Below are 14,817 nucleotides of genomic sequence, written 5' to 3'. Positions count from 1 at the left end.
AGCTGCAGAGTCAGCAGAAGGAGCTGAACCTTCCTTCAGCCAGGCAGGTCTGATAGGTCTGTTCTCGCAGAAATGGGCCCCCCCACCCATGGGAGGCAGTGGCATCAGAAGCGGCGCCAGGGTTTTTGCCGCCCTAGGCAGCAGCGCTCCTCCTCAGAGCATTCGGCGGCGGGGGTCCTTCCGCTCAGCGTCTTAAGGGCGCTTCAGCAGCGGGTCCCGGAGCGAGTGAAAGACCCGCCGCTGAAGTGCCCCGAAGACACGGAGTGGAAGGACCCCCTGCCGCCGAATTGCCGCCAAGGATGGCAACATGCCACCCCCCAAATCCTGCCACCCTGGGCAACCGCCTAGGGTCGCCTAGTGGAAGCGCCGGCCCTGAGTGGCATGTGACCCCACATGCTCCCCCACGCCTTGCCTCCGTTGGAGGGCGGGGGCAATGCCTCCCCCAAACTCGCTGCTCTGTACGCCAGAAACTACAGGGGTGCATGACTGCTCTTGAGGCTTCCCTTTGCTTCCCTGTCATTTTCTGCAGGGAAGCAAAGAAATCTGCAGAGGGACCTGAATTCTGCATCCGCACAGTGACCCAGAATTCCCCCAGGAGTGCTCTACACATGAATTACACTGGGTGGGATTCTCTGGCCCGTGTTATGCTGGCGATCAGACGAGATGATCATAATGGTCCCTTCTGGCATTACTTTATGAAGGATGAATATGTCCCAGCTCCACTAATGATAAACAACTGTGTAATCCTCCTTTCCCCCCAGAATCACTTACCGTGAATTCTCCTGTGACAGCATCAAATCCAACATGAATTGTGTGTTCAAAATCTGAAGGGAGGGAAATTTCTGGGCGTTCTTTCTCCTTCTTTTTATTGGCTGCATATGAGAGAGAGAGGGAGAGAAAAAAAACATCAAGAACAAAGAATACTTCCATGGCAGTTCACAGTACATCCTCTGCAACCAAATCCACAACAAAAACATATGATCTGTGGCAATGTGAAAAAGATTCTGACTGCACACTGATAAAAATTTACGGTTATGGGACAACCATATTCTGATATTCTTGATATTTGCATTTTAGGCCACACAGAGCCCAGAGAGGGTGACGAGTCCACACACAAATGGGAGAGACTGTCCCACGTAGTTTATGTTTTCCAGCTGCTGTCTTGTCAACTGCAAAACAAATGCTACCCAGCTATATAGACAGACATTGTTCCCCAAAGTATTCATATCACCAAAATGGAGGTTTTAAAAGACACCCACCTACCCTAAAAGCCACCATTTTAACCCATTATATTGCAAACATGTATTGCGTTTTCCAAGTTTAACCGGATAGTCTTATTTGAGTCCTGTGTTCATAAGACCAGATTCTACGCTCAATTATATCCACAAAAATCCAGAGTAACATTATAGAGGTTAATGGTGTTACTCCAGATTTACCATGGACTGTGTAACAGAGCAGAATAAGGTACATAGCCTTAAAGGTTTGTCTAAAACAACAGTAAGTCCTTGAGGGGTTTTCAGTTTAAGTGGAGAGAGTGTTAAATAGTGACAGCTTTGGAAAAGAGCGGAATGAGGGAAGGGCAGATGGAACACTGGAGGATCCCACACAGAGAGAGAAGCTAGGAGGAACCAGAAGCATCTTCTGGTTAGCAGATGTTGAGCATCTGCAGCATGCAGACCAACCAAAGAGGGGACTAGCGGCTGCAACTGGCAGGAACACAAAAGAAGCTGCAAGTTGCGGGCTGGGAGAAGGAAAGGGAGACAAAGGGATGCTGAGAAAACCAATAAATCAAGGCAGCTCAGGAACTCTAAGACAACTGAAATGGATGTGTGAACTACTAGAGCATTAAAGAATGTTAGAACATTTACTGTTCAGAATTCAAGGCACAGAACTTTTTGACTTCTATATTTGGATCTACTGAAGGTCAGGATATCCTGCTAAACACCTAAATTCTGCATCTGGAAGGATACAGCTTTTCACTACCCAACATCTCCAGCATCCATTTTCAAACAGCATAATGAGCAAGTCACGCTTTGCTCCACTGATTGCAGCTACTGCTTTCAAATTCATATTAAATACAAAAATGCATATTCAAGAAGAAGCCTCAATAAACAGGGCTGTAGCTTGGATAAGCCTCAGTACACTGACTGGTAAACAATGTTTTCAATAATGAATTAAATAATTTAATTGCATCTACTGCATTAAAAATTCATAGCTCTCTCAATATCCAGCTCTCATGCAGAGATTAAATTGGAGATAAAGCCGCATTTGCTCATTATAGTAAAAATGATTATGCTTTGTATACATGTGGACGTGAATTGTAATCTTTCTTGGGACTCTCACGATTCTTTTGATGCCCACGTAACTGAAGTGAGTAACCATGTGATCTTATGGCTGTAACTCTGGTCTTTCCTCAAATCACCTGCTTCCTACTGCTTGTCAACCCCACCATTGACGTCACGTCACAAATTTGATTGTAAACTCTTTGGGGCAACCATCAAGGACCTCATTCTAATCTCAATTAATCTGTGCTATTCCTAACTGATGTGAGCAAGATTAGAATCAAGCCCCACATTTTTCTATTTGTCCAGTAGAGCCCCTTTGGAAGTGGTAAAAATAAGAATAACTACTTCAAGACCTGATTTAAATAAACAGGCACTCAAATGCTTAAACGGGCTTTCTGATTCTAAGCACATATGAGCCTGATCAAATCGGAGAAACAGATCTCAAAGCATAAAGGCATTAAAATATTAACACTATAATTGCTTTTCATTGACGAAACTGTATATCACAGAATGAGGTATAAGCTAAAAAGGATTAGATTTAAAGGCACTGCCAGCCTTGCTCTACACTTTAATCCCACTTTATAGTCTTTATGGATATCTTACCCTGGGCCTTGTAATGGCACATATGGGACAAGAGAAAACTCTTTAGGAGTTTCAAAAGAAAAACAGTCTTCCTAGAAACACCCATCTATTGTTGATTACTTTACTTCCATTAATGCCCCATTAAACCGTAAGGTTCTGAGGAATAAAAGTAAACTGAAATGTATGCTTGAAAAATTTCAGTGAGTGTCCATGATTGCATTCTCCCAGTGAATCTTTCATAAACTAGCAAGTTTTTTCGGTAATGTGCCAGACGCTGGGTATGAGTTCCTCAGATGAAGACAATAATTCTCTCTCAATACAAGGGGGACTTGCGAACTCAAAATCCTCGGTTGAGAATTCCAAGACAATAATAGTGTTTCCAGCTAACTAATGTCTCCCGAAAGATGCTGGGCACCCACAACTCTCACTGAAGACAATGAAGCTGTGGATCAGCACGTCTAGGCATGAGGCCACCTCACTGTTAAGTCTATATTCAAACACCAGAATTATGTCAGAAGCCGTAATACCCAGCAACGAGGCCAGAATTCCACAATGCTACCCGACTCCCACCATGGAAAAGCTAGCAACACAACACCACAGCTGCCAGGCATTCTAAGTTGGCGTTCCACCAGGGACAGCTCCAGATTCACCCAATAGAATTTCAAGTGATCTTACCACCTCTTCCTGAGCCACTTGGAAAAGTCACCTGAAACACTTCCCACCCCTCTAGCGTTTCAGTAGGTGGTGCTACTGTAGTCCTACAGCAGGCACAGCACTGCAAAGGAGAAACCATCACCAAGTCTTACATTCAGCTCATTGAATCAAGGAGGTTCTTTGCTCCTTGCTACCGAAGTATTTGCCAATATTGCTTTCTGCAATCCTCAATTTATAATAGTATTTTTTTAAAAAATCAATCTAAAGTCCAATATTATCGGTCAGGCCTGCTCCTCAGTGTGCCAGAGCTGTACAGTCTTTATGCAGTTCCATCACAGTAGAGATTATACCCGACCTGAATTAACCCTTCGTTTACTCCAGGCAACTCAGTAGCTGAACTGTAAGCCTTAATCAAGCTGGGTTCTTGTAGTAAATAAGTTTGTGCATTAGGAGATTCTCTAAGGCTGATCAGCCAATGGATTTTCTATTGACAATTCATCAGCACTTCATGTCAGTCAGGGATTACTTGAATGAATTTACATATTGGTCTGTCCGTCGTCCTACCAGGAGCCAGGGTGGCAATCAGGCTAAAAGGCCTCAGAGAGGCAGCAGGAGAAGGCTGCCACTCTGGTTCGAGCAGGTGCATTGCAACAGAAGACTCTTCTGGCCTTGGCAATGATTCTCTTTTGCCTGAGTGGCTACCATGTTGGAATATCTACAAGAAGCCAACATCCACTGACTTCAATGGCGGTCTGCTCATTGCCTTCAAATTGAAGCTGGATCACACCCTCAATGCAAAGAGAACCCAGAGCTGCTGAAGTATCACATTATGGCACTCCTCCTCTTTAGCTCCCAATTTTGGGGTGGGGGGGGTGGGAGGGGAAGGAAACAATCATGTCATATGCATCCGAAGAAGTGGGCTGTAGTCCACAAAAGCTTATGCTCTAATAAATTTGTTAGTCTCTAAGGTGCCACAAGTACTCCTGTTTTTCTTTTTGTGGATACAGACTAACACGGCTGCTACTCTGAAACTAATCATGTCAGTGTAGAAACAGACCTGGTAGCGTAACCCTTTTATGGAAAGTACGCAGATATTGGTCAGCAAACAAGGCTGCAATAGCCAATAGCAAGGGTACTCTCCCATCTGATAGAGACAAACACTACAGAGGACTGAGATCTGGAAAGCTCCTTTGGAACAAGTTACATAACCTCAAAAGGCTCCATTACCTTGTTGTCGCCTGTTGGTAGAAAAGAACTACGTATCTGGTGCTCAGATACCAAACACTGTACTTACCATTGTATACACAGAGGGAGAGAGAAACCTGGGCCAGTTTTAAAAAAAAATAAGTAGGTGATATTTTATTAACATTTGAGAGCATGACAGGTAAAGGGGGGGATAAGGAAGAGTTACAGACGTGTTAAGACATCCAAAGCTCATTTTCATCTAACTGCATGTGAACTGATTCACTTTTAATCAAGTGCTTTGCATTCATGTTTAACAGCATCATGCATCCTTAACATACCTACAGCCTTACTGGAGATTGGCACTATAATAGATATGAAACTGTCTGTCTGCTTCCCAGAGCAGGTTAAATAGTATAAACAGCAATTAAGTTGCTCTTAGGCCACAGAACTAGGATTAGTCCTTTCCTTCTAGCAAGAATTTAGGAGACTGACTTCTTATTGAAACAGTTGAGAATGTAGATACAAAAATTAGAGAAAGATCTTATTTATTTAGCACCCAACTACCATGGCGATGGACACTATGAATCCTTAAAAAGAGACTGAAAAAGGGAGATAAATATATCACAGAGATGGGTTCCTTACAAACAGAGTAAATCGAGATATAAAAGGAAGTGGCACAGATTAAGGACTAGAGAATTTCTTGCATCATTGCAACTGATTCATGTGATAAATGTACAACCTTCAAAATATACTAATGGTAGAAATTAAAATTGCATGTACAGTGCATTAGTTCTGTCCCTTATTCCCATCTTGCCTGTTACATTCCTTATTATAGCTGAAAGAATTCATTCAATACAAGTTAATGTGCAAGAAGTTATAGAGACAGATTATTTTTAGCAGTGGACAATGTTGGATCCAAAATTCTGAAATAGAATAGGGTGACAAAGACTCATCTTAGACATTAAGCTCTTCAGGGCTATGGACCACATAGCAACATGTGACAGGACTGGTAAGAAATGGTCTTTTAGACATACTTGCACTCTTCCAGCCTGCTTTCAGTTTCACCAACGCAGAAGGCCAGCAGGGCTCCTTCAGAAGGCCCATCTACAATGGTTGCAAAAACTAAGGCCAACCCCCCCCCCCCCCCCAAAAAAAAAAAACAAAAAACCAAACATCTCACTGAACTTTGGAAAGGCAGCTGTGACAGGCCCTGAGAACAGGGACATTACAGTGTCTATGTCCCTGAAAACTGGTAATCACAGATCTCACACACACACACACACAGAGAGAGAGAGACACACACACACACACACACACACATTTTAACAATCAACAGATTATGAGAAGGAATGGGGAGTTTGTGAGGGGAATGGAATTAATTATTAGGAAAGCAGATACCCAGCTAGCCACCACAGGCAGCCCATATTCCCAGTATGGCCCAAAAAAATTATGTGAAGTATTAGACCTTGTGAACCAGGCTCTAAATTCTAAAGAATCATTAACATCATTCCCCAGCAACATGCAAAGAAGAAACTATAGTGAAAATCAAAATACTGTACTTTTATCTCCTGGCAATATAGATCGGTAAAATCGGTCTCTCTTTTTCTTTTCTTCAGGGTTGGGGGGCAAAGGTTTTGAGCCATGGTTTAAAGTCCCAGTATCTTTGCTTCCAGATCCAATCATAGTGCTGGTATTTCTCATTGGAGGGGCTGGAGGCTTGTCTTCGGCTTCAACACCATTATTAGACATCTTCAGCAAAAGAAGCTGTTACTAGGACCAGGAAAAAGAAATAATCACTTTTGTGCATTTTTAATTACAGTTGCAAATTGCTCCTTCAAATAAATTGTGCATCAGCTTTGTCTTTTAGTTTATGTTAATTACCTGCAGATAACAAACTTGCATAAAAAATTTCTTCTGGGGGCCAACGCATGGTTCCACTGAAGTGGATGCCAAAATTCCCATTTATTCACTAGCAATCAGGATTTGGCCCTCAGAACACAACTTTTAATTATTTCCCATACAAAGACAAAGTTTAAAGGTTCTTTCAGAGTTACTGACCATCAAGCCCAGCCTTTTTAGGGGTATTTCATTTCATTGAGCTGGTAAAATAAAACTGGATCCTCCACATGTACACAGTAACTCTTCATGTAAATCATCCTTAAAGTGTAGATTTAAACAAAGAAGCTACTGTACTTGCAGAATAACCCATTAGCAGCACAATTAACTCAATCTTTATACAGCCCAACTGCACATAGAACTTGTTGAAAAATGCTGACATTTTTCATTAAAAATTCAAACAATTTCTGACCAACTCTATCTGTAAAACAAACCAATCCTATTCCTCAGAATAACCAAATGACTTTCCAAATTTCACAAACAATGGGAAAAAAACCACACCTCCTAATTTGAGTCCTTTTATTTGGTAGCAGGTTCTGTCACTAGGAAAAGCCCAGCTCCAAAAAGTGATAAAATAAAATCAGAGCAAAATTAATTTACAGCTTCCAAATCTCTGAGTTGCTCCGGCAGATGAAGAATCCATGCAGGGACACAGCTTTTGCGACCCAGACTGAGGCTACGGCTACATGACAGAGCTTACAGCGGCGCTGCTATTGGCACTGTTAGTGCAGACATTCAGGAGAGAGCTCGCCCGTGGGCTGAGTCACTCCAACCCCCGCGAGCAGCAGTAGCGATGTTGGCGGCGGGAGAAGCACTCCCACCGACATAGGCTGCCCACTCCAGCCCTTATGTAGGTGTAACTTGCATCGCTCTGGAGGGTGGTTTATTCACACCTCTGAGCGACATAAATTATGCCAGCATAAGCTATAGTGTAGACATAGCCTAAGAAGGCCCTATTCCAGCAGGGGGCTTTAAAGTATCAAAGCAGAACTTCATTGATTAGTCTGGCAGTCACAGCAGAACCTGAGGGACACTTTCAAGAGAGTCCCTAAGGTCCTAATTTCCGGAGATGCCGTGCTTTCAGTATCTGCAAATCAGGTCCTAGACCTAAGTTTTCCAGAGTGACCACTGATTTTGAGTACCTCCTGCTGGACAGTTAAAATGGAGACACCTTGGCCACTGAATTCAATGAGACTTCTGGGTGCTGATTGCAGAACTGGAACCTAAGAAAGCCACACCACAGTAAAGGCAGGTTATTACACCCCACCTAACATACTGAACTTAGAAGTGGTGACTCCACACAAGCCTATCCGAAGTCAGTGCTCCTAGAAATGAAATTTGTTTAAAGAGTCTCATTTGGGACATTGATTTGAATGTCAGGGGGTAATTTTTGGCAGCCAGTTGGGGCTATTCAGCTTTCCACTTGCCTGGGAGTGTTCTGGCATCTACCTCCTGCCTCCTCCATTATTCAGGTCACTGGCCATCGGCCCCATGCCATTCCCCAGTGTGAAAATGAGCAAGAGCAAAGACGAAGCTGACAGCTGGAGCTGCAGAGACCAGGAGCTGCATAAGAAGTTTGGGAGATTTATTTTGGTACAAACTAAAACGCACCAGTAACTTTGACAGCCATTGGTGGGTAAATATCCTGTTTGACATGAATACACCCGAGACCACGCTTATACTGAGCTGTCTTGCATACAGCAGCATCTCTGGTGCCTATAAAATTAGCAACTCATCCGGATCCAACTGAAACAGAGAAAGGAACAAGCACAGGCTGCCAGGCAGAGTCACTAAAGAAGCCCTGTCTGTGTTCATGGCATTCACACACCTATGAGCAGGAAGAAGCAAAGTCAGACACTTTCGGCTACACTTCTCTAGTTACAAACTATAGAAATGATCCCTACTAGGAGGCTGCTAGACAAAGACAGCAGCAGGAAGAGAAACAGGGAAGTTAATGTCAATAGCTGCATACTTTGCCCAATGCCACTCCCCCGGAGCGATAGTCACTTTTATCACTGCTGCCTCTTTCCCCACTCATCCCAGGTCAGGAAGTGTGTGTGGGGCGGGGGGGGGGGGGGGGGATTATCAAGCCTTCTGGCTACTAGGAACTAGAACAGGGGCTGGCAACCTTTCAGAAGTGGTGTACCAAGTCTTCATGTATATACTCTAATTTATGGTTTCGTGTGCCGGTAATACATTTTAACGTTTTTAGAAGGTCTCGCTCTCTAAGTCTGTATTATATAACTAAACGATTGTTGTATGTAAAGTAAATAAGGTTTTTAAAATGTTTAAGAAGCTTCATTTAAAATTCAATGAAAATGCAGATCTCATCAGTTTAGTGCAGTGGTTCTTAACCTGGGGTGCACGCACCCCCTCAGTGTGCGAGACGCCCTTTTTGGGGGTGCGAGACATGCCAGATTTTTTTAGAAGGTAAATAATCGAAAACACAAATAAAGCACAGGCACAGAAGTACAACTACTTTGTTTCATCAAACCTATGTATTTATTAACATTATACATTTTTTAACAATTACTGTAATATACAAAGTTTTTAAGTTTTTAAGCTAATTGTAGTGTAACATTTGATAAGGGCTGCAGAGCGCTGGGACCAGGCCAGGAGCAGAGCCCTGGGTTGGCTGCCAGTACCCCAGGCTGGCAGGAGGGCTGAGCGGGGCCGGAGGCCCGGACCCCGGCTGGCAGGGGACGGGCGACTGGAACCCCAGACCAGCAGCGAGGTGCGCGGGGCCGGCGGCTGGTATCCCAGGCCAGCAACAGGCTGAGAGGGGCCAATGGCTGGGACCTCAACTGGCAAGGGGCCAGTGGCCAGAACCCCAGACCGGCAGCAGGCTGAGCCACTCAACCCGCTGCCGGTCTGGGGTTCCGGCCGCCGGCCTTTGCCAGCCGAGGTCCTGGCCACCGGCCCCACTCAGCCTGCTGGAACTCCAGACCATCAGCGAGCTGAGCGGGGCCGGCAGACAGAACCCCAGACCGGTGGCAAGCTGAGCAGCTCAGCCCACCGCCGGTCTGGGGTTCCATCCGCCGGCTCCTGCCAGCCGGGGTCCTGGCCGCCAGCCCCGCTCAGCCGCTGCCGGCCGGGGGTTCCGTTCACTCAGGCCGGCAGCGGGTTGAGCGGGGCCGGCGCCCAGGATCCCGGCTGGTAGCAGTGTGCCAGTAAAAATTGGCTTGCATGCCACCTTTGGCACGTGTGCCACAGGTTGCCGACCCCTGAACTAGTACCTGGCCTGGTGAGCAGGCAGGCAAAAAAACCTACCTCCCCCCACTGACTCCCTCTCCCTTGCTGTGCCTTACTGCAGCACACTGCCAGAAAACAGCGAGACACCAGCTGACTGCCACGTTGGAAGGGACGCAGGACCAGTGGAGTGACCAAAAGAAATAGGGAAGGAAATTGAGGAGAGCTCTGGCGGGAGAGAACAGACCATTGAGGGGACAGGGCTGGTGGAAACAGTGAGGAGAAAGGACCATAGGGTGGCAAGAAGGGAGACAGCAGTGAAGAGAGGGAAAGGAAGGAGAGAACAATTTAGATAAAAATAGCAGAAGGGCTGGTGGCTAACGCCTCAGACCGGGAGACAGAACTCCTAGGTTTTATTTCCAGTTCTGCCACTCACCTGCTGTGAAACCCTGGAGAGGTCACTTCATCTACATGTGCTTCAGTTTCCTTATCTATAAAATGGGGATAATACCCCCCTTCCTCACCGGCAGATGGAAGCACTTTACGATCCTCGAATGGAAGGGCCTATAGGAATGGGGGAGGGATAGCTCGGTGGTTTGAGCATTGGCCTGCTAAACCCAGGGTTGTTAGTTCAATCCTTGAGGTGGCTACTTAGAGATCTGGGGCAAAATCAGTACTTGGTCCTGCTAGTGAAGGCAGGGGGCTGGACTTGATAACCTGTCAAGGTCCCTTCCAGTTCTAGGAGATAGGATAGCTCCATTAATTTATTTTATAATGCCAGTTACAGCTATTTTATTAAATAAGGGGAAACTCGGGGGATCAGAAAATGCTCACTCACTTTACACGCACCTCCAAAAAGCTACACAGCTCAACAGTGGATACCAGTTCTTCACACCTATTTGAGAACTCAGATTTGCAGCTCTAACCTAGGTAACACACAGTGGATTCCTCCTCCCACTCAAGCCACCCAAACCCTTCCTCGAGATTGCCCCACACATCTAGGACCGTGGTATTAAAATCTACACTTCCCCCGCCCCCCCAGCCAGCGCACAGAATGTGTATGGCCAGCCTTCTTCCTCCCCACAACACTGGGGGGGCGGGAGAGGGTGAGGGGTAAGAGAACACTCCAAGCTACAGATTTATGGGGTTTGTTTCAGGATTGAAGGCCCCAGTCTCTTCCATGGCTTCTCCAGGAACTTCCTGGGAAAGCCCTGCAGGTTCCAGCAGCCCAGTCCTAGCAGTCATGCTCCACATGCATGCACCTGATGTGGTGTTTGCACAGAACTTTGGGACACCAGCCTCGGATATTTACTTGCCTGAAACAGAAAGAAAACCCCACATTTTGAAGTCCAAAGATTAAAATACAGACCACTGTCAGTGGGACAGTGATTCTAAACGTACACTATTATCAAAATCCCACTAAGATCAGGTTTTGCAAGATAGGTAGGAGCCTCGAGTGGAGCATTCAGATTTGCATCTTCTTAGCGTATGTGCACCGTGCCTCAGGTGGCAGGTGACCAGGATTCATCACCGAATTTGGTCTGCTGGTTGGAGCATTAACTACCCTGGCCCGGGCTGGGTACTGACAGGGAGTGCGATGTGAACGCTGATCCATGCCTGAGTTATTCTGAATGTACCAGAAGGTGGCATTCTCCCCATCAAAGTGCAGCATCCATGCAAATTAATTTCTTACCATGATAATATGTAGCCGACTCACTGCCCTTTCCATCTTTAAATATAAAGGAGCTGTTTTATTTATTCTGCTTGAATTCCAGTAGCTCCAGCAAGTACTTGCTTTCAGCAAAACCACCACAGTTGTCAGAGCTCCATTACACCAAAGTGAGTCACTGAATAATCTCTGTTCTAAGCAACCCAGATTGCAAAAGCCAGTCAAAGTAACATCAATCAACCTAATTTCCCTTACTTTTCACAACACTATGATTGTTCTGTTTGCAATGACAGAACACTCCACAAGAAACTGACTTTACATTTCAATGGCAAGACTAACAATGGAAATGTTATTACCCAGCAAATAAACCTTTCATCTAAAGTTAGATAAGGGATGCATCTTAGGGCATGTCTTCACTTGCAAGGCGCGGCTGTGCTTTAACGTGGCTTGTGTAGTCGGGGCAGAGGGCTGGGAGAGAGCTCTCCCAGCGCTCTAAAAAAAACACCTCCACGAGGGGAACAGCTCCCAGCGCTGGAGCACGTCTACACCGGCACTTTACAGAGCTGAAAGTTGCAGCACTCGGGGGTTATTTTTTCACACCCCTGAGCGAGAAAGTTGCAGTGCTGTAAAGTGCCAGTGTAGACAAGCCCTTAGATACAGATACAATTTGCTCAATTCCCATATATTAAAATACCAACACTCAGACCAAATCCCACAATCACCACAACAAGGGCATCTCCATTGTCTAAAGCTAATGTTTCTGTGGTCACTCTGGAACATTAAATGTCAGAAGAACCATACCGTTCATCACACGGCGGTCCTGAAAATACATTGTGGTATATACTAAGGATAGTAAGAAACTTTTGTCTGCCATGAGTCCAGAATACAGTTAGTATCCATACTATTGAAATCTCTTTTTACCTTTTCAAATCAGTTATCAGCCAAAGTAAGTGATCCCAGTGGCCCAGTATAAATGCACTCACTGAATGTATATGTCCTATCCACATGAATAATTATGAATGGGAGAGGAGGTGATCCAACAGACCGCCTCTCCAACACGGATTTGATATGCTGTTCTTCCTAAGAGCAGAATTTAACAGGTGCATAAGAATGGTTTCCGAAAACCCTACATTTAAAATTACCTAGACAGATTTGTAATTTCTCCCAGTTTGTTTTAAGCAGCTATGGGCCCAAACCACAAAGTTCACATCTGGAGAGGAATTTTCCTAAACTTTGGGGGTGTTTGGATCTGGGAGTTTGGTTTGGACCTTACCCAGGGCCGGCTCCAGGTACCAGCCTGGCAAGCAGGTGCTTGGGGTGGCCGCTCCGGAGAGGGGCGGCACGTCCAGGTATTTGGCGGCAATTCGGCGGACGGTCCCTCACTCCCGCTGGGAGCAAAGGACCTCCCGCTGAATTGCCGCCGCAGATCGCGATCGCGGCTTTTTTTTTTTTTTGGCTGCTTGGGGCGGCCAAAACCCTGGAGCTGGCCCTGACCTTACCTCTAGTTTTAAAACATATATGCTGTTTGGTCAGGGTCTGTCTCTTACTATGTGTGTCTACAGGGCCTAGCACAATGTAGCTCTGATCTCAAATGGAGCCTCTCTAGGCTCTATTCTAATATAAATAAAAAGTAATAGCTTTATCCTAATTAAAAATAAAATAAGAACGTCTAATAGAAATTCTACACTAAACATTTATGCTATGCAAATAATGTTTTCCTTTGGAAAGCCAAGTCATTTTAAGTTGATGTTCCCACCACTGAACATCAAGCTGGATTATATTTTCTTGTAGTATTTTCCTTTAGCAAAAGTAATTGCTAAAGAGAAAGCAATTAGGGAAAAAATCAGTATTGTAGCTGAAACCTACCCTAAAGTAGATGCCATAAACATAACTATGTCCAGTATATACTCATTGCTGGAGTGAACATGAAACTCAAAAAAGCCATCTATAATTCATGCAGTCTGGGAAGACGATAGCTGAGAATTAGTCATGATAATTTCTAGATGAAATAAACTATACTAAAAAAAGATTAGCTCAGTTATTCTCTCAACAAGTACAAAATTTTAATTGGTTCTGAAGCACTGTTTTCCCACTGTTACCATGACTATTGGTCATCTTGACCAGATTCCAAAACAAAGAAGTCTTAACTGTTATGCTGATTACGATCAGCCCGGTTACGCATTTTACCTCTGTGTCAACATTCCTGTTATACTCTGATCCATAACAGTATAACTGATCCTAGTGAACAAGTACACACACATTAAAGTTGCCTTCTTCCTTATAAGACCAATTGTTCCTACAACTAAGAAGCGGGGGAGGAGGAGAGGGAAAGGGGCAAACATTGTACTGCTGTGCCACATACTGTGCTGGGATGCTATAAGTAGAGGAGATTCAAAACACACAAACTAGGGGTCACCCAATGAAATTAATAGGCAGCAGGTTTAAAACAAACAAAAGGAAGTATTTTTTTCACACAACACATAGTCTACCTGTGGAACTCCTTGCCAGAGGATGTTGTGAAGGCCAAGACTATAACAGGGTTCAAAAAAGAACTAGATAAGTTAATAGAGGATAGGTCCATCAATGGCTATTAGCCAGGATGGGCAGGGATGGTGTCCCTAGCCTCTGTTTGCCAGAAGCTGGGAATGGGCGACAGGGGATGGATCACTTGATGATTACCTGTTCTGTTCATTCCCTCTGGGGCACCTGTCACTGGCCACTGTCAGAAGACAGGATACAGGGCTTGATGGACCTTTGGTCTGACCCAGTATGGCCGTTCTTATGTTCTTATTCCCTCCAGATGTGTCATGCCCTTATTTGAAGAATCCCAATGAATCATCACATGGAGTTTGCTGGCCTGATATCAACACAGGAAGGATACACTCACTGGGCCATTTTAATCTCCATCAACACTCAAGCACATTCCTGTGCTGGGGGATGATGAGGCTGTATGGCACCTTAGGGAAAAGAGCCCAGAATGCCACCTGGAGCTGTGGGGGGGACGGACAAGAAGGACACACTCTTCTCACAGTTGTGGGAGGATGGACAACAAAATGTAGATTATAAAATGGAAGGTAAATACCAAGCCCTTAATATAGAGCCAGATGTTGTAGTATTTAAGCTTTATGCACAGTTCGCCAATAAGTCAGCCACCATCAATACATGATCCCAAACTCAGAGTTTACAAGTGAACTAATTTCATATAAAGAGAAAGGGATTAGACATTTTAATGAAAATTCTAGCAAAGTAGAAACCAATGAAGTTGTGTCTCACCATCCCTCGCCCTTAACTCACTCTTGCACCATTCTAAAAACTGTTAATGATTTCTACATTACATGTATTTTGTGTGTGCGCGTC

The 14,817-nt window shown here is 44.8% G+C and overlaps 1 protein-coding gene across 2 annotated transcripts in view; it reads right to left on the bottom strand.

The window, feature by feature from the left end:
* The window catches only part of PAK1 (p21 (RAC1) activated kinase 1), a 119,939-nt gene that overhangs the window by 53,497 nt on the left and 51,625 nt on the right, over positions 1-14,817 (bottom strand). For both annotated transcript variants that reach the window (XM_034759107.1, XM_034759108.1), the window contains 2 exons: positions 6,266-6,476; positions 772-872 (listed from right to left, as the gene is read on the bottom strand). In XM_034759107.1, coding sequence (XP_034614998.1) covers positions 772-872; positions 6,266-6,455 — 291 coding nt within the window. In that variant the 5' untranslated portion in view covers positions 6,456-6,476. The remainder of the gene's footprint in view (positions 1-771; positions 873-6,265; positions 6,477-14,817) is intronic.

Source organism: Trachemys scripta, chromosome 1, assembly GCF_013100865.1.
Source record: "Trachemys scripta elegans isolate TJP31775 chromosome 1, CAS_Tse_1.0, whole genome shotgun sequence".
Lineage (NCBI taxonomy): Eukaryota > Metazoa > Chordata > Testudines > Emydidae > Trachemys > Trachemys scripta.
This window is presented reverse-complemented; position numbering and strand designations above follow the sequence as displayed.